Source organism: Cyclopterus lumpus, chromosome 15 (genome assembly GCF_009769545.1).
Source record: "Cyclopterus lumpus isolate fCycLum1 chromosome 15, fCycLum1.pri, whole genome shotgun sequence".
In the NCBI taxonomy this organism is placed as follows: domain Eukaryota; kingdom Metazoa; phylum Chordata; class Actinopteri; order Perciformes; family Cyclopteridae; genus Cyclopterus; species Cyclopterus lumpus.
The window spans coordinates 895,001-920,000 of record NC_046980.1 but is presented as its reverse complement, the minus strand read 5'-3'; the positions used below and the strand labels follow the sequence as shown (position 1 = coordinate 920,000).

General features: G+C 49.0%; 1 protein-coding gene across 1 annotated transcript in view; it reads right to left on the bottom strand.

The window, feature by feature from the left end:
* Positions 1-2,118: 2,118 nt before the first annotated feature.
* Positions 2,119-25,000, bottom strand: part of nfkb2 (nuclear factor of kappa light polypeptide gene enhancer in B-cells 2 (p49/p100)) — a 26,745-nt gene continuing 3,863 nt past the window's right edge. The window contains 22 exon segments of the mRNA XM_034551907.1: positions 2,119-2,309; positions 3,745-3,856; positions 4,899-5,059; positions 5,140-5,221; positions 5,426-5,598; positions 5,941-6,043; positions 6,300-6,469; positions 6,580-6,727; positions 6,729-6,788; positions 7,194-7,308; positions 7,444-7,585; positions 7,672-7,899; positions 14,988-15,092; positions 15,222-15,360; positions 15,558-15,646; positions 17,934-18,038; positions 18,111-18,269; positions 20,893-21,005; positions 21,231-21,382; positions 22,405-22,503; positions 23,507-23,547; positions 24,760-24,835. Coding sequence (XP_034407798.1) covers positions 2,239-2,309; positions 3,745-3,856; positions 4,899-5,059; positions 5,140-5,221; positions 5,426-5,598; positions 5,941-6,043; positions 6,300-6,469; positions 6,580-6,727; positions 6,729-6,788; positions 7,194-7,308; positions 7,444-7,585; positions 7,672-7,899; positions 14,988-15,092; positions 15,222-15,360; positions 15,558-15,646; positions 17,934-18,038; positions 18,111-18,269; positions 20,893-21,005; positions 21,231-21,382; positions 22,405-22,503; positions 23,507-23,547; positions 24,760-24,835 — 2,643 coding nt within the window. The 3' untranslated portion in view covers positions 2,119-2,238.

Here is a 25,000-nt window from a genome sequence, read left to right as displayed (position 1 = left end):
TAAACATTTTGAAAACACAGACGAGTCTTTCTTTAATTAACGAGGCAGCGTTCATGTTCACTTCCTGTTTGGAGAAACCACACAAAAACACAGCTGGACTCTACTAGCCTATGATTGATTCTACTGGACTTCACTGGACTCTACTGGACTAAACTAGACTGCTGGACAGAAATATGTAATGTATTAATATAATTATATATAATTTTTACGAAAACACTTTTTTTTACTTAATAAAACTACTTTTCTAATTGTTATTTCAATTTAACTTTAACTTTAATCATATCTTTGGAATTAAAATCTAGAAATTGTCTCAAAGTTTTCCTTCATGAGTCCAAAGTGACGTCTTTGATTTTCTTCATTTAACATTTATTCGTCACAAACTGACGACACAAGTTTAGTTTATTGTTGTTTTTCAAGAAATTTAAACTTCAAGTTAAAAAAACTGATAACAGAGACGCTGCGTTCATGTTCAGACGGATAAATTGGAAATCCCACTACTTTCCTGTGAAGAAGTAAAACACTCTTTGTAAACACGCTTTAATTCAGACGTCATCACAACTATTTCACAATCACGGAACCTGCAGAAATAAACTTTATTTCATGAAGACAAAAAAAACAAAATATAAGTTAATATGAACAATAACAAACAAAATATTTTACGTTCATGTTTTTAGTGACAAAGTTTTGTTCCTCTTTTATTTTAATTTTTTTAACCTTTTTAAAAGGCTTTTTGGGGGTAAACGGTCAAATGTTTCTAGTGCTGTGATTTAACAACTTCTCCGTAGGAGTTCTTGTACCCCCCCGTACAGTCCACGTCCCCCCACAGAGTCCACGTCCCCCCCACAGAGTCCACGTCCCCCCACAGAGTCCACGTCCCCCCGTACAGTCCACGTCCCCCCACAGAGTCCACGTCCCCCCCACAGAGTCCACGTCCCCCCACAGAGTCCACGTCCCCCCCACAGAGTCCACGTCCCCCCACAGAGTCCACGTCCCCCCACAGAGTCCACGTCCCCCCACAGAGTCCACGTCCCCCCCACAGAGTCCACGTCCCCCCCACAGAGTCCACGTCCCCCCACAGAGTCCACGTCCCCCCCACAGAGTCCACGTCCCCCCACAGAGTCCACGTCCCCCCGTACAGTCCACGTCCCCCCACAGAGTCCACGTCCCCCCCCACAGAGTCCACGTCCCCCCACAGAGTCCACGTCCCCCCACAGAGTCCACGTCCCCCCCCCAGAGTCCACGTCCCCCCACAGAGTCCACGTCCCCCCCACAGAGTCCACGTCCCCCCACAGAGTCCACGTCCCCCCACAGAGTCCACGTCCCCCCCACAGAGTCCACGTCCCCCCACAGAGTCCACGTCCCCCCACAGAGTCCACGTCCCCCCCACAGAGTCCACGTCCCCCCGTACAGTCCACGTCCCCCCCACAGAGTCCACGTCCCCCCACAGAGTCCACGTCCCCCCACAGAGTCCACGTCCCCCCGTACAGTCCACGTCCCCCCACAGAGTCCACGTCCCCCCGTACAGTCCCGGTCCCACCACAGAGTCCACGTCCCCCCGTACAGTCCACGTCCCCCCGTACAGTCCCAGTCCCCCCACAGAGTCCACGTCCCCCCCGTACAGTCCACGTCCCCCCCGTACAGTCCACGTCCCCCCGTACAGTCCCGTTCCCACCACAGAGTCCACGTCCCCCCGTACAGTCCCGGTCCCCCCACAGAGTCCACGTCCCCCCGTACAGTCCCGGTCCCCCCACAGAGTCCACGTCCCCCCGTACAGTCCCGGTCCCCCCACAGAGTCCACGTCCCCCCCGTACAGTCCACGTCCCCCCCGTACAGTCCACGTCCCCCCGTACAGTCCCGTTCCCACCACAGAGTCCACGTCCCCCCGTACAGTCCCGGTCCCCCCACAGAGTCCACGTCCCCCCCGTACAGTCCACGTCCCCCCGTACAGTCCCGTTCCCACCACAGAGTCCACGTCCCCCCGTACAGTCCCGTTCCCACCACAGAGTCCACGTCCCCCCGTACAGTCCCGGTCCCCCCACAGAGTCCACGTCCCCCCCGTACAGTCCACGTCCCCCCCGTACAGTCCACGTCCCCCCGTACAGTCCCGTCCCACCACAGAGTCCACGTCCCCCCGTACAGTCCACGTCCCCCCGTACAGTCCCGGTCCCCCCACAGAGTCCACGTCCCTGCAGGATGAGATGACCACGCTGTTCTAGATGTGACTTGATTTACAGCTCGTCACTGATTGGCCACAGGCGGCTCGTCGTCGTCTATTGGCTGGCTGCCGAAGCCGCTGTCAACCGTGGCGTCTGATTGGACAGAAACAAAAGTGAGTGAGTCAGTGAGTGAGTGAGTCAGTCAGTCAGTCAGTCAGTCAGTCAGTCAGTCAGTGAGTCAGTGAGTCAGTCAGTCAGTGAGTCAGTGAGTCAGTGAGTCAGTCAGTCAGTCAGTCAGTGAGTCAGTGAGTCAGTCAGTGAGTGAGTCAGTGAGTCAGTCAGTCAGTGAGTCAGTGAGTCAGTCAGTCAGTGAGTCAGTGAGTCAGTGAGTCAGTCAGTCAGTGAGTCAGTCAGTCAGTCAGTGAGTGAGTCAGTCAGTCAGTCAGTCAGTCAGTCAGTGAGTCAGTGAGTCAGTCAGTCAGTCAGTCAGTCAGTCAGTCAGTGAGTCAGTGAGTCAGTCAGTGAGTGAGTCAGTCAGTCAGTGAGTCAGTCAGTCAGTCAGTCAGTCAGTCAGTGAGTGAGTGAGTGAGTGAGTCAGTCAGTCAGTCAGTCAGTCAGTCAGTCAGTCAGTCAGTCAGTCAGTCAGTCAGTCAGTCAGTCAGTCAGTCAGTCAGTCAGTCAGTCAGTGAGTCAGTCAGTCAGTCAGTCAGTCAGTCAGTCAGTCAGTCAGTCAGTCAGTCAGTCAGTCAGTCAGTCAGTCAGTCAGTCAGTCAGTCAGTCAGTCAGTCAGTCAGTCAGTCAGTCAGTCAGTCAGTCAGTCAGTCAGTCAGTCAGTCAGTCAGTCAGTGAGTGAGTGAGTGAGTGAGTGAGTCAGTCAGTCAGTCAGTCAGTCAGTCAGTCAGTCAGTCAGTCAGTCAGTCAGTCAGTCAGTCAGTCAGTCAGTCAGTCAGTCAGTCAGTCAGTCAGTCAGTCAGTCAGTCAGTCAGTCAGTCAGTCAGTCAGTCAGTCAGTCAGTCAGTCAGTCAGTCAGTCAGTCAGTCAGTCAGTCAGTCAGTCAGTCAGTCAGTCAGTCAGTCAGTCAGTCAGTGAGTCAGTCAGTCAGTCAGTCAGTCAGTCAGTCAGTCAGTCAGTCAGTCAGTCAGTCAGTCAGTCAGTCAGTCAGTCAGTCAGTCAGTCAGTCAGTCAGTCAGTCAGTCAGTCAGTCAGTCAGTCAGTCAGTCAGTCAGTCAGTCAGTCAGTCAGTCAGTCAGTCAGTCAGTCAGTCAGTCAGTGAGTGAGTGAGTCAGTCAGTCAGTCAGTCAGTCAGTCAGTCAGTGAGTCAGTCAGTCAGTGAGTCAGTCAGTCAGTCAGTGAGTGAGTCAGTCAGTGAGTGAGTCAGTGAGTCAGTCAGTGAGTGAGTCAGTCAGTCAGTCAGTCAGTGAGTCAGTGAGTGAGTCAGTCAGTCAGTCAGTCAGTGAGTCAGTGAGTCAGTCAGTCAGTCAGTCAGTGAGTCAGTGAGTCAGTCAGTCAGTCAGTCAGTCAGTCAGTCAGTCAGTCAGTCAGTCAGTCAGTCAGTCAGTCAGTCAGTCAGTCAGTCAGTCAGTGTTACCTGTGCTGTGTTTATCGTCTCGTAGCTCGTTGTTTCTCAGCAGTCGGACTCCTTCTGACAGACCGAGAGCCTGCAGAGCTTCAACCAGACCTTCAACCGGACCTCCACCCAGCTGGAGACAGTGAGACAGGGGAGATAGTGAGAGAGGGAGACAGGGGAGACAGTGAGGTGGGGAGACAGGGGAGACAGGGAGGTAGGGAGACAGGGGAGACAGGGAGGTAGGGAGACAGTGAGAGAGGGAGACAGTGAGGTAAGGAGACAGGGGAGACAGTGAGATAGGGAGACAGGGGAGATAGGGAGATAGGGGAGACAGTGAGATAAGGAGACAGGGGAGACAGTGAGATAGGGAGACAGGGGAGATAGGGAGATAGGGGAGACAGTGAGAGGGGGAGACAGTGAGGTAGGGAGACAGTGAGATAGGGAGACAGGGGAGATAGGGAGATAGGGGAGACAGTGAGATAGGGAGACAGGGGAGACAGTGAGATAGGGAGACAGGGGAGACAGTGAGAGGGGGAGACAGGGGAGATAGGGAGATAGGGGAGACAGTGAGAGGGGGAGACAGTGAGGTAGGGAGATAGGGGAGACAGTGAGATAGGGAGACAGGGGAGACAGTGAGAGGGGGAGACAGGGGAGATAGGGAGATAGGGGAGACAGTGAGAGGGGGAGACAGTGAGGTAGGGAGACAGTGAGATAGGGAGACAGGGGAGATAGTGAGATAGGGAGATAGGGGAGACAGTGAGATAAGGAGACAGGGGAGACAGTGAGATAGGGAGACAGGGGAGACAGTGAGAGGGGGAGACAGGGGAGATAGGGAGATAGGGGAGACAGTGAGGTAGGGAGATAGGGAGACAGTGAGAGAGGGAGACAGGGGAGACAGTGAGGTAGGGAGACAGGGGAGACAGTGAGACAGGGGAGACAGTGAGGTAGGGAGACAGGGGAGACAGTGAGAGGGGGAGACAGTGAGATAAGGAGACAGGGGAGACAGTGAGGTAGGGAGACAGGGGAGACAGTGAGACAGGGGAGACAGTGAGGTAGGGAGACAGGGGAGACAGTGAGGTAGGGAGACAGGGGAGACAGTGAGACAGGGGAGACAGTGAGGTAGGGAGACCAGGCAGGCGGGGAGTGTTCCTGCTCGGTGTGGGTGTGGCCTGTACCTGGTAGTGCTGCAGCAGCTGGTGACAAGGCGCCGGGCTGTCCAGGTACAGGTGAGTCAGCGTCATCATCCCCAGCTTCTCTGCTAGTGTCCTCCAGGGGACGTCCCCCACGCTCAGCAGCTCCACCAGCCGGGACAGCGTGTCCTCGTCCACCTGCAGCTCTGCACAGGTGTGTCATCGTCACACACTTATTGATTATTATTATTAGTTACTGATTGCTTTACTTTTATAAACAACGGACCTTCAGTGCTGCTCGGCTTCTTCCTCTTACTGCCGTGAAGACTCGACTTAGGACTCTGACCGCTGCTCAACAGGTTCCTCACCTGAGGAGGAGGAGGAGGAGGAGAGACAAGGAAAATAAGTGAGGTGAGGAGACAAGGAGATGTGACAAGGTAAAGAGGTGAGGAGACAAGACAACATGGGACAAGGAAAATAGGTGAAGAGAAGAGGAGGTGAGTATCATCGTCGTCTCTGGGTTGATTCAACTGTTATTGTGTCCTGTGCTTTTATTTTGAAAGGATGAATACCTTTTGGCACTTGGTGAGGTCCAGAGGGGTGTGGCCTCCTGCAGGTCTCTTGCGGGGGTTGATTGGCTGCGAGCCGGCCTCCCGCTCTCTGATTGGTTCATCTTCGTCCTGCTCTTCGTCTGAAGAGGAGCTGAAGAAGAGCGGCTCGTCGTTCTCCACGTTTCTATCAGCGCCTGAAGAAACGTCCTTCAGTCTTCTACAGATTTATAGTAACGCAGTAATACTACTAATACTACTGCAGTAGTCATGTCTATGTATTAGATGATAGTATAACAGTCACAGTTTGAATACTTTAACGACATTTAACTGATTCTACTGAGTCAGTTAAATATATATACTGTGTATATACAGTATATATATATTTATATATACTGTATATACATGTAAATCTATGTGTATATATACTTTCTCGACAGATGAGTGGAAAGCTTTTTAAGTGTTGTGTAGTTTCTTTTGTAACAGTTTGATGAAGATGAGCTGAAGAAGGTGAACAGGTGATGAAAGGTGAGTCTCACCTGCAGCGACGAGCATGGAGCAGAAGGTCGGGGAGCCGAGACCGGCAGCCAGGTGGAGCGGAGCGTTGCCCCCGAACGAGACCGCGTTGACGTCCGCCTGCAACTGGACACAAACACAGAGTGTGTGTGTGTGTGTGTGTGTGTGTGTGTGTGTGTGTGTGTGTGTGTGTGTGTGTGTGTGTGTGTGTGTGTGTGTGTGTGTGTGTGTGTGTGTGTGTGTGTGTGTGTGTGTGTGTGTGTGTGTGTGTGTGTGTGTGTGTGTGTGTGTGTGTGTGTGTGTGTGTGTGTGTGTGTGTGTGTGTGTGTGTGTGTGTGTGTGTGTGTGTGTGTGTGTGTGTGTGTGTGTGTGTGTGTGTTACCTCTGTGATGAGCGTGCAGGCCACCTTGAACAGGTTTTCCCTGACTGCCAGGTGGAGGGCGGTGTTTCCACTCTTCTGCTCAGGTGCGTTGATTTTGGCTCCGCCCTCCACCAGGAGGCGGAGACAGCGCTCTCCGTCCCTCCTCACGGCCAGGTGGAGAGGATGGAGACCTGAGAGGTCCCAGATCAATATTCAGTTTCAATTGAAATCTGTTATTACTAGAAAAGGTACTGCAGTACTTGGTAAATATTACACAGGTAGTATTATTAAGCCTTCTCACCGTGGAAGTCAGGGGTGTTGACCAGGTGGGCGTATCGTTCTCCCAGGTGAGCCAGCAGGGGGCGGAGCGTGGCGGTGTCTCCGGCCAGCGCCGCCAGGTGGAGGGGACTGCGACCGTCGTTGTCCAGCAGGCTGGGGTCGGCCCCCCCCCCTCAGCAGCACCTCCACCACCTTCACCTGCCGGGTGATCACCGCCAGGTGGAGAGGAGTCTGCAGACATGACAGCAGGCGAAGGGTTAGTGGGCAGGTGACATGGGTGGTTCTACTAGTTACCTGGGACAGAGGTAACCTGAGAGGGTAGTTTAAGTAGTTACGCTAGATTAGCACGTTGACATAAAGGTTGTCTGGTAATTATCTACCTGTTGGAGGTAGTTAGCTGTGTTTAGAAGAGTAACATAAGGGTTATCTACCTGTTGGAGGTAGTTAGAAGAGTAACATAAGGGTTATCTACCTGTTGGAGGTAGTTAGAAGAGTAACATAAGGGTTATCTACCTGTTGGAGGTAGTTAGAAGAGTAACATAAGGGTTATCTACCTGTTGGAGGTAGTTAGAAGAGTAACATAAGGGTTATCTACCTGTTGGAGGTAGTTAGAAGAGTAACATAAGGGTTATCTACCTGTTGGAGGTAGTTAGCTGTGTTGAGGATGTTTTGCTGCTGGCTGCTGAGCAGAGTGTGGATCAGTTGCTGGATCACACCTGTCTGCTGATGGATGATGGCGAGGTGCAAAGGACTATGGGAGAACAACAATCTAACCGTAAGGAACTCTTGAAATGATCAAACTTGCAGCTCTAAGAATCAATTAGAACATGTTTTGTCTTCAGTCAGTCTTTTACATGAATGTAAAAGAGTCAAATAAAGATCTCACGTGTCTCCGTTGCCATCCTGGACGCCACAGAGGTGTCTCTGGATTGCCAGAAGGACCCGAGCGTCCCCGGTGCTGCAGTACTGCAGCAGGGCAGCGGCCGTCTGTCTGGCATTCTGAGAGGCTCTGCTGTGGAGGGCGGCGGCTGGACACACAATGAAATATGAATTTGACCTTATACATCAAGCAGCGTCACATCGTCTGCAAAGAATCAGAACAGGACGTCGTTACCGAGATGAAACAGCTGCTGCTGTAGTGGCGAGCCACTCTGTCCGTCGGTCTGTTGCTGGGTAACCCCTGTCTGAGGGGTGGAGCCTGACATCTGGGTCCCTCCCCCGAAGCCTGTGAAGCCTTCAGTGAAGAAACCTCCTCCTCCTCCTCCTCCTCCTCCTCCTCCTCCTCCTCCTCCTCCTCCTCCTCCTCCTCCTCCTCCATTCATCTGCTGGTTGAACTGGAATCCTGCAGAAGGGAAACAAAGTCCACAGTGAACTTCCAATGTGCCAATTTAGAACAGCTGAAGGAAGAACCCTGAACTGTTCCCTGTAGCTGTTCTACGGCGTGTTAATGAAACATGATTGTATGTCGCTTTGGATAGAAGGAAGAACCCAAACGGAAGGAAGAACCCAAACAGAAGGAAGAACCCAAACAGAAGGAAGAACCCAAACAGAAGGAAGAACCCAAACAGAACCCAGACAGCTGAAGGAAGAACCCAAACAGAACCCAGACAGCTGAAGGAAGAACCCAAACAGAACCCAGACAGCTGAAGGAAGAACCCAAACAGAACCCAGACAGCTGAAGGAAGAACCCAGACAGCTGAAGGAAGAACCCAAACAGCTAAAGGAAGAACCCAAACAGAACCCAGACAGCTGAAGGAAGAACCCAAACAGAACCCAGACAGCTAAAGGAAGAACCCAGACAGCTAAAGGAAGAACCCAAACAGAACCCAGACAGCTGAAGGAAGAACCCAAACAGAACCCAGACAGCTGAAGGAAGAACCCAAACAGAACCCAGACAGCTGAAGGAAGAACCCAAACAGAACCCAAACAGAAGGAAGAACCCAAACAGAACCCAGACAGCTAAAGGAAGAACCCAAACAGAACCCAGACAGCTGAAGGAAGAACCCAAACAGAACCCAGACAGCTGAAGGAAGAACCCAAACAGAACCCAGACAGCTGAAGGAAGAACCCAAACAGAACCCAGACAGCTGAAGGAAGAACCCAAACAGCTAAAGGAAGAACCCAAACAGAACCCAGACAGCTGAAGGAAGAACCCAAACAGAACCCAGACAGCTAAAGGAAGAACCCAGACAGCTAAAGGAAGAACCCAAACAGAACCCAGACAGCTGAAGGAAGAACCCAAACAGAACCCAGACAGCTGAAGGAAGAACCCAAACAGAACCCAGACAGCTAAAGGAAGAACCCAAACAGAACCCAGACAGCTGAAGGAAGAACCCAAACAGAACCCAAACAGAAGGAAGAACCCAAACAGAACCCAGACAGCTAAAGGAAGAACCCAAACAGAACCCAGACAGCTGAAGGAAGAACCCAAACAGAACCCAGACAGCTGAAGGAAGAACCCAAACAGAACCCAGACAGCTGAAGGAAGAACCCAAACAGAACCCAGACAGCTAAAGGAAGAACCCAAACAGAACCCAGACAGCTGAAGGAAGAACCCAAACAGAACCCAGACAGCTAAAGGAAGAACCCAAACAGAACCCAGACAGCTGAAGGAAGAACCCAAACAGCTAAAGGAAGAACCCAAACAGAAGGAAGAACCCAAAGAGAACCCAGACAGCTGAAGGAAGAACCCAAACGGAAGGAAGAACCCAAACAGAAGGAAGAACCCAAACAGAAGGAAGAACCCAAACAGAACCCAGACAGCTGAAGGAAGAACCCAAACGGAAGGAAGAACCCAAACAGAAGGAAGAACCCAAACAGAAGGAAGAACCCAAACAGAACCCAGACAGCTGAAGGAAGAACCCAAACAGCTAAAGGAAGAACCCAAACAGAAGGAAGAACCCAAAGAGAACCCAGACAGCTGAAGGAAGAACCCAAACAGAACCCAGACAGCTGAAGGAAGAACCCAAACAGAACCCAGACAGCTGAAGGAAGAACCCAAACAGAACCCAGACAGCTGAAGGAAGAACCCAGACAGTTGAAGGAAGAACCCAAACAGCTAAAGGAAGAACCCAAACAGAACCCAGACAGCTGAAGGAAGAACCCAAACAGAACCCAGACAGCTGAAGGAAGAACCCAAACAGAACCCAGACAGCTAAAGGAAGAACCCAGACAGCTAAAGGAAGAACCCAAACAGAACCCAGACAGCTGAAGGAAGAACCCAAACAGAACCCAGACAGCTGAAGGAAGAACCCAAACAGAACCCAGACAGCTAAAGGAAGAACCCAAACAGAACTCAGACAGCTGAAGGAAGAACCCAAACAGAACCCAGACAGCTGAAGGAAGAACCCAAACAGAACCCAGACAGCTAAAGGAAGAACCCAAACAGAACCCAGACAGCTAAGGAAGAACCCAAACAGAACCCAGACAGCTGAAGGAAGAACCCAAACAGAACCCAGACAGCTGAAGGAAGAAACCCAAACAGAACCCAGACAGCTAAAGGAAGAACCCAAACAGAACCCAGACAGCTAAGGAAGAACCCAAACAGAACCCAGACAGCTGAAGGAAGAACCCAAACAGAACCCAGACAGCTGAAGGAAGAACCCAACAGAACCCAGACAGCTAAAGGAAGAACCCAAACAGAACCAGACAGCTGAAGGAAGAACCCAAACAGAACCCAGACAGCTGAAGGAAGAACCCAAACAGAACCCAGACAGCTGAAGGAAGAACCCAAACAGAACCCAGACAGCTAGAAGAAGAACCCAAACAGAACCCAGACAGCTGAAGGAAGAACCCAAACAACCCAGACAGCTAAGGAAGAACCCAAACAGAACCCAGACAGCTGAAGGAAGAACCCAAACAGAACCCAGACAGCTGAAGGAAGAACCCAAACAGAACCCAGACAGCTGAATGGAAGAACCCCAAACAGAACCCAGACAGCTGAAGGAAGAACCCAAACAGAACCCAGACAGCTGAAGGAAGAACCCAGACAGCTGAAGGAAGAACCCAAACAGCTAAAGGAAGAACCCAAACAGAACCCAGACAGCTGAAGGAAGAACCCAAACAGAACCCAGACAGCTGAAGGAAGAACCCAAACAGAACCCAGACAGCTAAGGAAGAACCCAGACAGCTAAAGGAAGAACCCAAACAGAACCCAGACAGCTGAAGGAAGAACCCAAACAGAACCCAGACAGCTGAAGGAAGAACCCAAACAGAACCCAGACAGCTGAAGGAAGAACCCAACAGAACCCAGACAGCTGAAGGAAGAACCCAAACAGAACCCAGACAGCTGAAGGAAGAACCCAAACAGAACCCAGACAGCTGAAGGAAGAACCCAAACAGAACCCAGACAGCTGAAGGAAGAACCCAAACAGAACCCAGACAGCTGAAGGAAGAACCCAAACAGAACCCAGACAGCTGAAGGAAGAACCCAAACAGAACCCAGACAGCTAAGGAAGAACCCAAAAAGAACCCAGACAGCTGAAGGAAGAACCCAAACAGAACCCAGACAGCTGAAGGAAGAACCCAAACAGAACCCAGACAGCTGAAGGAAGAACCCAACAGAACCAGACAGCTAAAGGAGAACCCAAACAGAACCCAGACAGCTGAAGGAAGAACCCAAACAGAACCAGACAGCTGAAGGAAGAACCCAAACAGAACCCAGACAGCTGAAGGAAGAACCCAAACAGAACCCAGACAGCTGAAGGAAGAACCCAAACAGAACCCAGACAGCTGAAGGAAGAACCCAAACAGAACCCAGACAGCTGAAGGAAGAACCCAAACAGAACCCAGACAGCTAAAGGAAGAACCCAAACAGAACCCAGACAGCTGAAGGAAGAACCCAAACAGAACCCAGACAGCTAAAGGAAGAACCCAAACAGAACCCAGACAGCTGAAGGAAGAACCCGCAGTGAAGGAAGAACCCAAACAGAAACCCAGACAGCTGAAGGAAGAACCCAAACAGAACCCAGACAGCTGAAGGAAGAACCCAAACAGAACCCAGACAGCTGAAGGAAAACCCCAGACAGACCCAGACAGCTAAGACAAGAACCCAGACAGCTGAAGGAAGAACCCAAACAGAACCCAGACAGCTGAAGGAAGAACCCAAACAGAACCCAGACAGCTGAAGGAAGAACCCAAACAGAACCCAGACAGCTGAAGGAAGAACCCAAACAGAACCCAGACAGCTGAAGGAAGAACCCAAACAGAACCCAGACAGCTAAGGAAGAACCCAAACAGAACCCAGACAGCTGAAGGAAGAACCCAAACAGAACCCAGACAGCTGAAGGAAGAACCCAAACAGAACCCAGACAGCTAAAGGAAGAACCCAGACAGCTGAAGGAAGAACCCAAACAGAACCCAGACAGCTGAAGGAAGAACCCAAACAGAACCCAGACAGCTAAAGGAAGAACCCAAACAGAACCCAGACAGCTGAAGGAAGAACCCAAACAGAACCCAGACAGCTGAAGGAAGAACCCAAACAGAACCCAGACAGCTAAAGGAAGAACCCAGACAACTAAAGGAAGAACCCAAACAGAACCCAGACAGCTGAAGGAAGAACCCAAACAGAACCCAGACAGCTGAAGGAAGAACCCAAACAGAACCCAGACAGCTAAAGGAAGAACCCAAACAGAACCCAGACAGCTAAAGGAAGAACCCAGACAGCTAAAGGAAGAACCCAAACAGAACCCAGACAGCTGAAGGAAGAACCCAAACAGAACCCAGACAGCTGAAGGAAGAACCCAAACAGAACCCAGACAGCTGAAGGAAGAACCCAAACAGAACCCAGACAGCTGAAGGAAGAACCCAAACAGAACCCAGACAGCTGAAGGAAGAACCCAAACAGAACCCAGACAGCTGAAGGAAGAACCCAGACAGCTGAAGGAAGAACCCAGACAGCTAAAGGAAGAACCCAAACAGAACCCAGACAGCTGAAGGAAGAACCCAAACAGAACCCAGACAGCTGAAGGAAGAACCCAAACAGAACCCAGACAGCTAAAGGAAGAACCCAGACAGCTAAAGGAAGAACCCAAACAGAACCCAGACAGCTGAAGGAAGAACCCAACAGAACCCAGACAGGCTGAGGAAGAACCCAAACAGAACCCAGGACAGCTAAGGAAGAACCCAGACAGCTAAAGGAAGAACCCAAACAGAACCCAGACAGCTGAAGGAAGAACCCAAACAGAACCCGGACAGCTGAAGGAAGAACCCAAACAGAACCCAGACAGCTAAAGGAAGAACCCAAACAGAACCCAGACAGCTGAAGGAAGAACCCAACAGAACCCAAACAGAAGGAAGAACCCAAACAGAACCCAGACAGCTGAAGGAAGAACCCAAACAGAACCCAGACAGCTGAAGGAAGAACCCAAACAGAACCCAGACAGCTAAAGGAAGAACCCAAACAGAACCCAGACAGCTAAAGGAAGAACCCAAACAGAACCCAGACAGCTGAAGGAAGAACCCAAAACAGAACCCAGACAGCTGAATGAAGAACCCAAACAGAACCCAGACAGCTAAAGGAAGAACCCAAACAGAACCCAGACAGCTGAAGGAAGAACCCAAACAGAACCCAGACAGCTGAAGGAAGAACCCAACAGAACCCAGACAGCTGAAGGAAGAACCCAAACAGAACCCAGACAGCTAAAGGAAGAACCCAAACAGAACCCAGACAGCTAAAGGAAGAACCCAAACAGAACCCAGACAGCTGAAGGAAGAACCCAAACAGAACCCAGACAGCTGAAGGAAGAACCCAAACAGAACCCAGACAGCTGAAGGAAGAACCCAAACAGAACCCAGACAGCTGAAGGAAGAACCCAAACAGAACCCAGACAGCTGAAGGAAGAACCCAGACAGCTGAAGGAAGAACCCAAACAGCTAAAGGAAGAACCCAAACAGAACCCAGACAGCTGAAGGAAGAACCCAAACAGAACCCAGACAGCTGAAGGAAGAACCCAAACAGAACCCAGACAGCTAAAGGAAGAACCCAAACAGAACCCAGACAGCTAAAGGAAGAACCCAAACAGAACCCAGACAGCTGAAGGAAGAACCCAAACAGAACCCAGACAGCTGAAGGAAGAACCCAAACAGAACCCAGACAGCTGAAGGAAGAACCCAAACAGAACCCAGACAGCTGAAGGAAGAACCCAGACAGCTGAAGGAAGAACCCAAACAGCTAAAGGAAGAACCCAGACAGCTGAAGGAAGAACCCAAACAGCTAAAGGAAGAACCCAAACAGAACCCAGACAGCTGAAGGAAGAACCCAAACAGAACCCAGACAGCTGAAGGAAGAACCCAAACAGAACCCAGACAGCTAAAGGAAGAACCCAAACAGAACCCAGACAGCTGAAGGAAGAACCCAAACAGAACCCAAACAGAAGGAAGAACCCAAACAGAACCCAGACAGCTGAAGGAAGAACCCAAACAGAACCCAGACAGCTGAAGGAAGAACCCAAACAGAACCCAGACAGCTGAAGGAAGAACCCAAACAGAACCCAGACAGCTGAAGGAAGAACCCAAACAGAACCCAGACAGCTGAATGAAGAACCCAAACAGAACCCAGACAGCTGAAGGAAGAACCCAAACAGAACCCAGACAGCTGAAGGAAGAACCCAAACAGAACCCAGACAGCTGAAGGAAGAACCCAAACAGAACCCAGACAGCTGAAGGAAGAACCCAAACAGAACCCAGACAGCTGAAGGAAGAACCCAAACAGAACCCAGACAGCTGAAGGAAGAACCCAAACAGAACCCAGACAGCTGAAGGAAGAACCCAAACAGAACCCAGACAGCTGAAGGAAGAACCCAGACAGCTGAAGGAAGAACCCAAACAGCTAAAGGAAGAACCCAAACAGAACCCAGACAGCTGAAGGAAGAACCCAAACAGAACCCAGACAGCTGAAGGAAGAACCCAAACAGAACCCAGACAGCTGAAGGAAGAACCCAAACAGAACCCAGACAGCTGAAGGAAGAACCCAAACAGAACCCAGACAGCTGAAGGAAGAACCCAAACAGAACCCAGACAGCTGAAGGAAGAACCCAAACAGAACCCAGACAGCTGAAGGAAGAACCCAAACAGAACCCAGACAGCTGAAGGAAGAACCCAGACAGCTGAAGGAAGAACCCAAACAGAACCCAGACAGCTGAAGGAAGAACCCAAACAGAACCCAGACAGCTGAAGGAAGAACCCAAACAGAACCCAGACAGCTGAAGGAAGAACCCAAACAGAACCCAGACAGCTGAAGGAAGAACCCAAACAGAACCCAGACAGCTGAAGGAAGAACCCAAACAGAACCCAGACAGCTGAAGGAAGAACCCAGACAGCTGAAGGAAGAACCCAAACAGAACCCAGACAGCTGAAGGAAGAACCCAAACAGAACCCAGACAGCTGAAGGAAGAACCCAAACAGAACCCAGACAGCTGAAGGAAGCCCTACCTCCTCCTCCAAACCCCCCCGCTCCTCCACCTCTTCCTCCTCCTCCTCTCCAGGGCTCATAGTGAGGCAGTGGCTTCTGCTTCTTCCTCAGCACCTCCTCTTTGTCTGAAAAGAGAGATGGTGGTGAGAACATGGTTCTCACATTTAAGGTGATGAGAGTACAAGTGGAAACCTAAACTATTCAGTCTCAATGGAGAGGTGAGGAGCGATAAGCCCACACGTTGTTCTGCTGACCTTGGACCTGGGGGATGTAGGTGAACTGTTTGGGGTCGCTGCTGTCGCCGGCCTTTTTCCTCTTCAGCTGCAGGAAGACGGTGACGGGCCTCTCGATCTCTGCGCTGTGATAGGGCGGCGTTTTGAACACGATGGCGTACTGAAGAGACGGAGAGGACGTTAACCTGAAGGCTCGGACAGAGGAGGACCTTCTAGTTTGGTCTTCTTGGTACACATGATGATCATGTTCAGTGTACAACAATATTTCAATTTAAAATGTCTAAATAAATAATGCATACAAAGATGAATACGTGTCCACTGCTGTACAATGAGTTGTGTCACTGAGTCCAACTCTACCTGCTTGTGGACGTCGGTAGGTGAGAAGTCCCCGAACGCCTCCCAGCCTCCCTCGTCGTCCTCCTCGTAGAAGCGGATCTCGATGTCATCTGCAACAACAACATCCTGTTTGTGATCGGTCCTCACCAACAACAACAACAACAACAACATCCTGTTGGTGATCGGTCCTCACCAACAACAACAACATCCTGTTTGTGATCGGTCCTCACCAACAACAACAACAACAACAACATCCTGTTGGTGATCGGTCCTCACCAACAACAACAACAACAACATCCTGTTTGTGATCGGTCCTCACCAACAACAACAACAACATCCTGTTTGTGATCGGTCCTCACCAACAACAACATCCTGTTGGTGATCGGTCCTCACCAACAACAACAACAACAACATCCTGTTTGTGATCGGTCCTCACCAACAACAACAACAACAACATCCTGTTTGTGATCGGTCCTCACCAACAACAACAACATCCTGTTTGTGATCGGTCCTCACCAACAACAACAACAACAACATCCTGTTTGTGATCGGTCCTCACCAACAACAACAACAACAACAACATCCTGTTGGTGATCGGTCCTCACCAACAACAACAACAACAACATCCTGTTTGTGATCGGTCCTCACCAACAACAACAACAACAACATCCTGTTTGTGATCGGTCCTCACCAACAACAACAACAACAACAACATCCTGTTTGTGATCGGTCCTCACCAACAACAACAACATCCTGTTTGTGATCGGTCCTCACCAACAACAACAACAACAACATCCTGTTTGTGATCGGTCCTCACCAACAACAACAACATCCTGTTTGTGATCGGTCCTCACCAACAACAACAACATCCTGTTTGTGATCGGTCCTCACCAACAACAACAACAACAACATCCTGTTTGTGATCGGTCCTCACCAACAACAACAACAACAACAACAACAACAACATCCTGTTTGTGATCGGTCCTCACCAACAACAACAACATCCTGTTTGTGATCGGTCCTCACCAACAACAACAACAACATCCTGTTTGTGATCGGTCCTCACCAACAACAACAACAACATCCTGTTTGTGATCGGTCCTCACCAACAACAACATCCTGTTTGTGATCGGTCCTCACCAACAACAACAACAACAACAACATCCTGTTTGTGATCGGTCCTCACCAACAACAACAACAACATCCTGTTGGTGATCGGTCCTCACCAACAACAACAACAACAACATCCTGTTTGTGATCGGTCCTCACCAACAACAACAACAACATCCTGTTTGTGATCGGTCCTCACCAACAACAACAACAACATCCTGTTTGTGATCGGTCCTCACCAACAACAACATCCTGTTTGTGATCGGTCCTCACCAACAACAACATCCTGTTTGTGATCGGTCCTCACCAACAACAACAACAACAACAACAACATCCTGTTTGTGATCGGTCCTCACCAACAACAACAACAACAACAACAACAACAACAACAACATCCTGTTTGTGATCGGTCCTCACCAACAACAACAACAACATCCTGTTTGTGATCGGTCCTCACCAACAACAACAACAACAACATCCTGTTTGTGATCGGTCCTCACCAACAACAACAACAACATCCTGTTTGTGATCGGTCCTCACCAACAACAACAACAACAACATCCTGTTTGTGATCGGTCCTCACCAACAACAACAACAACAACATCCTGTTTGTGATCGGTCCTCACCAACAACAACAACAACATCCTGTTTGTGATCGGTCCTCACCAACAACAACAACAACAACAACAACAACATCCTGTTTGTGATCGGTCCTCACCAACAACAACAACATCCTGTTTGTGATCGGTCCTCACCAACAACAACAACAACAACATCCTGTTTGTGATCGGTCCTCACCAACAACAACATCCTGTTTGTGATCGGTCCTCACCAACAACAACAACAACAACAACATCCTGTTTGTGATCGGTCCTCACCAACAACAACAACAACAACAACATCCTGTTTGTGATCGGTCCTCACCAACAACAACAACAACAACAACATCCTGTTTGTGATCGGTCCTCACCAACAACAACAACAACAACATCCTGTTTGTGATCGGTCCTCACCAACAACAACAACAACAACATCGTCTGGGTCCGTCAAACCTAATGTCTTTTATGCAATCCGTTCATTATCATCCTCATTTCCCCTCTTTTCTTTCTTGGAATGAGCACCTTTGATGTTTGTTGTTGTTTGTGTGTTGTACACTGTACCTGAATATCATGTGCACCAAGACATACAACTGAAAAATTGACAAAGCGACTGTATGAAAATACATATTGTTATGTTGTGAAAACTAAATAAAAAAAGTGAGTTTAAAAAACAACCTAATGTCTTCACCTTTCTGGACTTTGTCACACAGCAGGAAGATCTCGTCTCCGCCGAGCACCGTCCCGCACGTCTTGTCCATCCGAGAGATCTTCAGGTTGGAGGCGTTCGGTGACTCTGCGGATGAAACGGAACTCGTTATTGGACCGCAGGACTCCCTCGGGTCATCGGAACCAGACTCGGACTCACTGCTGTCGTAGATGGGGTTGGAGACGACGGGTTTCAGCCCCCGGGTGAAGCCCCCGTTGCTGTCCTGGAGGTAGGCGGTGAACTTTAACCTCACGATGTTCAGGTCCATCACCTTGCCCAGCTCCTTGGCCTCCTTCACCATGGAGGTTTCCTCTGAATCTGAAGGAGACGGCACAGCGTCAGAAACCTCTGTGGACGTCTAGACGTCTGTGTCTCTGTAGACGTCTGTCTATGTGGACGTCTAGACGTCTGTGTCTCTGTAGACGTCTATGTCTATGTGGATGTCTACGTAGAAGTCTGTCTCTGTAGACGTCTGTCTATGTGGACGTCTAGATGTCTGTGTCTCTGTGGACGTCTAGACGTCTGTGTCTCTGTAGACGTCTGTCTATGTAGACGTCTGTCTCTGTGTATGTCTGTCTATGTGGACGTCTAGATGTCTGTGTCTCTGTGGACGTCTAGACGTCTGTGTCTCTGTAGACGTCTGTCTATGTGGACGTCTAGACGTCTGTGTCTCTGTAGACGTCTGTCTATGTAGACGTCTGTCTCTGTGTATGTCTGTGTCTATGTGGACGTCTAGATGTCTGTGTCTCTGTAGACGTCTGTGTCTGTGGACGTCTAGACGTCTGTGTCTCTGTGGACGTCTGTGTCTGTGGACGTCTAGACGTCTGTGTCTCTGTGGACGTCTGTGTCTGTGGACGTCTAGACGTCTGTGTCTCTGTGGACGTCTGTGTCTGTGGACGTCTAGACGTCTGTGTCTCTGTGGACGTCTGTGTCTGTGGACGTCTAGACGTCTGTGTCTCTGTGGACGTCTGTGTCTCTGTGGACGTCTGTGTCTCTGTGGACGTCTGTCTCTGTGGACGTCTGTCTCTGTGGACGTCTGTGTCTCTGTGGACGTCTGTGTCTATGTGGACGTCTAGACGTCTGTGTCTCTGTAGACGTCTGTCTATGTGGACGTCTGTGTCTGTAGACGTCTATGTGGATGTCTATGTAGACGTCTGTGTCTCTGTGGACGTCTGTGTCTCTGTGGACGTCTGTGTCTCTGTGGACGTCTGTCTCTGTGGACGTCTGTCTCTGTGGACGTCTGTGTCTCTGTGGACGTCTGTGTCTATGTGGACGTCTAGACGTCTGTGTCTCTGTAGACGTCTGTCTATGTGGATGTCTATGTAGACGTCTGTGTCTCTGTGGACGTCTGTGTCTCTGTGGACGTCTGTGTCTCTGTGGACGTCTGTGTCTCTGTGGACGTCTGTGTCTGTGGACGTCTAGACGTCTGTGTCTCTGTAGACGTCTGTCTCTCTGTGGACGTCTGTGTCTCTGTGGACGTCTGTGTCTCTGTAGACGTCTGTCTCTGTGGACGTCTGTGTCTCTGTGGACGTCTGTGTCTCTGTGGACGTCTGTCTCTGTGGACGTCTGTCTCTGTGGACGTCTGTGTCTCTGTGGACGTCTGTGTCTATGTGGACGTCTAGACGTCTGTGTCTCTGTAGACGTCTGTCTATGTGGACGTCTGTGTCTGTAGACGTCTATGTGGATGTCTATGTAGACGTCTGTGTCTCTGTGGACGTCTGTCTCTGTAGACGTCTGTCTATGTGTACGTCTGTGTCTATGTGGACGTCTAGACGTCTGTGTCTCTGTAGACGTCTGTCTATGTGGACGTCTGTGTCTCTGTGGACGTCTGTCTCTGTAGACGTCTGTCTATGTGTACGTCTGTGTCTATGTGGACGTCTAGACGTCTGTGTCTCTGTAGACGTCTGTCTATGTGGACGTCTGTGTCTCTGTGGACGTCTGTCTCTGTAGACGTCTGTCTATGTGTACGTCTGTGTCTATGTGGACGTCTAGACGTCTGTGTCTCTGTAGACGTCTGTGTCTCTGTAGACGTCTGTGTCTCTGTAGACGTCTGTCTATGTGGACGTCTGTGTCTCTGTGGACGTCTGTGTCTCTGTAGACGTCTGTCTATGTGGACGTCTGTGTCTCTGTAGACGTCTATGTGGATGTCTATGTAGACGTCTGTGTCTCTGTGGACGTCTGTCTATGTAGGTGTGTCTACCTGTAAGGTGAAGGTGTGTCTACCTGTGAGGTGAAGGTGTGTCTACCTGTGAGGTGAAGGTGTGTCTACCTGTGAGGTGAAGGTGAGTCTACCTGTGAGGTGAAGGTGAGTCTACCTGCGAGGTGAAGGTGAGTCTACCTGCGAGGTGAAGGTGAGTCTACCTGTGAGATGAAGGTGAGTCTACCTGCGAGGTGAAGGTGAGTCTACCTGCGAGGTGAAGGTGAGTCTACCTGTGAGATGAAGGTGAGTCTACCTGCGAGATGAAGGTGAGTCTACCTGCGAGATGAAGGTGAGTCTACCTGCGAGGTGAAGGTGAGTCTACCTGTGAGGTGAAGGTGAGGTGAGTCTACCTGTGAGGTGAAGGTGAGTCTACCTGTGAGGTGAAGGTGAGTCTACCTGTAAGGTGAAGGTGAGTCTACCTGTGAGGTGAAGGTGAGTCTACCTGTGAGGTGAAGGTGAGTCTACCTGTGAGGTGAAGGTGAGTCTACCTGTAAGGTGAAGGTGAGTCTACCTGTGAGGTGAAGGTGAGTCTACCTGTGAGGTGAAGGTGAGTCTACCTGTAAGGTGAAGGTGAGTCTACCTGTAAGGTGAAGGTGAGTCTACCTGTAAGGTGAAGGTGAGTCTACCTGTGAGGTGAAGGTGAGTCTACCTGTGAGGTGAAGGTGAGTCTACCTGTGAGGTGAAGGTGAGTCTACCTGTGAGGTGAAGGTGTGTCTACCTGTGAGGTGAAGGTGAGTCTACCTGTGAGGTGAAGGTGAGCTCCTTTCTGTCTCTTCCTCTCGTCCCTGAGTCTCCGGCTCAGAACCTCTACCACACCTTTCTTGGTCACGTGGAGGATCCCCAGGTTACTGAATCTAAAGGAAGTGACATCACGAATATTTACAGTAAAATATCCTTAGTTTCATTTCACACGTATTGTAAAATTAATATTTTTGTGATATTCATATGTAAATATTTCTTTACAGTTTGACTTATTACATTTCAATTCAAAAGTACATTAGGTAAACAATTTAAAAAGTCATAACTTAATGGTTTGGTTGTGTTTAAGTGAGAATGCAGAGACGTGATTGGCTACTGACGAGGCGGTGAGGTCGTTGGGGCCGATGTCCAGCGTACAGGTGCCGCTCTCGGTGCAGTGGCGTCCCACCAGACTGTGGGCGTGGACACGAGGGGGATCGGTGTGGGACACCAGCTGGACCTCCACCCGGGCGTGGCCCACGTAGTTATTGACCTGAGACGGGACAGGTAGTACTAATACACACTGTGGTACTACTGCTGGAGAGGTACTAATACACACTGTGCTACTACTGCTGGAGAGGTACTAATACACACTGTGTTACTGATGGAAAGGTACTAATACACACTGTGGTACTACTGCTGGAGAGGTACTAATACACACTGTGCTACTACTGCTGGAGAGGTACTAATACACACTGTGCTACTACTGCTGGAGAGGTACTAATACACACTGTGTTACTACTGCTGGAGAGGTACTAATACACACTGTGTTACTGATGGAAAGGTACTAATACACACTGTGTTACTGATGGAAAGGTACTAATACACACTGTGGTACTACTGCTGGAGAGGTACTAATACACACTGTGCTACTACTGCTGGAGAGGTACTAATACACACTGTGTTACTGATGGAAAGGTACTAATACACACTGTGGTACTACTGCTGGAGAGGTACTAATACACACTGTGGTACTACTGTGTTACTGCTGGAGAGGTACTAATACACACTGTGGTACTACTGTGTTACTGCTGGAGAGGTACTAATACACACTGTGGTACTACTGTGTTACTGCTGGAGAGGTACTAATACACACTGTGGTACTACTGTGTTACTGCTGGAGAGGTACTAATACACACTGTGGTACTACTGTGTTACTGCTGGAGAGGTACTAATACACACTGTGGTACTACTGTGTTACTGCTGGAGAGGTACTAATACACACTGTGGTACTACTGTGTTACTGCTGGAGAGGTACTAATACACACTGTGCTACTACTGTGTTACTGCTGGAGAGGTACTTTGTGTACAATCAGATATTACTCAGAACTATTAACTGACTCTGAAGTATTGAGTTTGATAATTTGACTGAATTATCAGCCTCAGGTTGTTGTTGTTGTTGTTGTTGTTGTTGTTTGTATGCCACTCTGAGGTAGTAAACATGTGTACTTCCTATGAACAGGTGAGCCAGACACACCCTGAGTAGCTGTTCTACGTTCTACGTTCTGCTGGTACCTTCACGGTCGGGTACGTCCTCCGGTTCTTCTCGCTGGAGGCCCCTGGGAGCCCCCCGTGGGACGGGCCCTCGCACTCATAACGGAACCGGAAGCCCCTCTGGGGACAAACACAGTATTACTCTTATTGTACAAGTACTTATTTTAGAGGCACGTTTATTAGTATCACATTTCAACTAAAAGCATTAAAACATTAAAACATGCAACATAAAAACTATTAAGAACGTTCATTTAAACATTAAAGTCAGTAAAACATTATTGATTATTATCCTTGAATCTGGTTCAAAGGCAACAGAAAAGTCTTCAATGTGGGTTTAAAGGAGCTCTGAGGGTCCCTGGGGGTCTTCCATGGTCTCTGAGGGTCCCTGGGAGACTCAGCAGAGGGCAAAGAACACACACTACATAACGCTGCTTCTCCCTTTGACTCTTTTGCCGCGTCATACAGTCACATGACTTCCTGTGCTCTCATGTCACATGACGCTGAATGAGTGTTGGGAAAACCCTGGAAGACAGGAAGTGGCCGTATGGGGGATCCCCGAGTCTGTTACGGCTCTGCAAGCCTTTGTTCTGCTTCTAGTTCCTGAAACCTCGACACCTGCAGACCAGCGGTTCTCCCCAATTATGTATTTATTCATATATTCACATAATTCATATAATTATGTCACTGTAGGACTACATATTATTGTGCTTTGATATCATAAAACTATCATTTATCTTTAAATTATACTTTGTTGTGTTGTATTTATGTGTGTATTAAATAAACTGGACATTTGTTTTATATTTCCATCTACTGTCTAGTTATGTACATATCTGAACTGTTTATTTAAATAGTCTTTTGTTTTTTCAATACTGCATATGTTGTATGTATTCTGTCAGGATTCACTTTATATTTTACTACGTGTGAATTTTCACTCAGTTATCAACAAAGTTTATTCTTTACTCGCTTTCTGTTTGTTTTAGAGCTTCGTGTACGAACCAGAAACTAAATGAAGTTTTACTGTCATTTTACTGTCATTTGTACATTTTACTGTCATTTTACTGTCATTTGTACATTTTACTGTCATTACTCCGGACGCAGACAGGAAGTGACACCTTGATCTCACCTGTTTGGGCTCCTCGATGATCTGGATGTAAGGACCGTGAGCTGGAACACAAATGAAAGTTCAGTTACTGACGGAACCTTCTGGACTCGGAGGCTTAAAGAACGATGAGGGTGTTTTCCACAAGCGTCTCCAGGTATGAATAAGACAGAACATCAAGAACAAGGTTCCGGGTGTCGGGGAACCCCCCAAGGTATGGAGAACTGTTGCCTCTGTAATGTCTCCACTGTCGCTCTGTAATGAAGACTCAAAAAGGACCCCCAGATGAGGTTCTAGAAAGACCTGAAGCCTTAAATAGAAAGACCTGAAGCCTTTAAGGGGTTCTAGAAAGACCTGAAGCCGTAAAGAGGTTCTAGAAAGACCTAAAGCGGTTAGGTTCTAGAAAGACCTGAAGCCGTAAAGAGGTTCTAGAAAGACCAGAAGCCTGAAAGAGGTTCTAGAAAGACCTAAAGCCAGGTTAGGTTCTAGAAAGACCTGAAGCCAGGTTAGGTTCTAGAAACACCTGAAGCCTTAAAGAGGTTCTAGAAAGACCAGAAGCCTTACAGAGGTTAGGTTTTAGAAAGACCAGAAGTCTTAAAGCGGTTAAAGGTTCTAGAAAGACCTGAAGAGGTCAGATAAAGTGAGAACCTCTTCTAGAATAAGTAAGCAGAGGTGCATAGGTACTTGAGGGTCTAGGAGGTTCTGAAATGTCTCAGCATTAGATGACACGTATACGAACAAGACGTTTTGGTTCCACATCCTGACGGAAGGTTCTAGACGTTCATCAGCTGCTCACACGAGGTTCTGAACACATTTACAGAAACAACTCAACTACTAATCAGTGGACGGACGGATGGAGAACGGGCAGCTCGACCAACAAGGTTCTTCAAAGGTTACACCAAAGTTGTGCAGGCTCAAACAAGGTTCTCCAAGACATAACAAGGTTCTCAGAAACGTGCAGGTCTTTGTAAGTAAGTTGTGTTCTAGAAGGTCTGACCTAGTCTTACTTCAAGCGAGAGGTTCTAGAAAGGGAGCTTAGGGTTACTCAATACTTTCACGGTACACTCGAGAGCTTTGTGTGTCTTCAGGGACCTGCAAGCGGTTCCGTGTCAACACGAATGCCATGTTCGGCTCCACGGAACCACAGAGGGTTCTTTGAAAGACTGCGTTCTACAGCCAAGACGTTCTCAAAGGTTCATTGTTCTCTTTGGGCAGCTTTACATACACACAACATGGAACCGGTTGTAAAGGTGCTCAAACAGATGTAATATGTCCACCTGTCTCAGGTATGTAGGGCTCCGTCTTTATGTCCACTGGAGGAATGTAGTCGTACTGCATCAAGTTCATCTGCAGCTGAAGAAGAAAAACATGTTTTCAGAATCTAAAACTGTAAATAAATGTATCCTTTATGAAAACAGACCGACAGGAAGTTATTGATTTGTTGGCCACAGATTCTCTTTGTTGTCTAATTAGCGTTCATCTTTAAATCTTTCTCAACTCTATGAACTCAACAGCAAC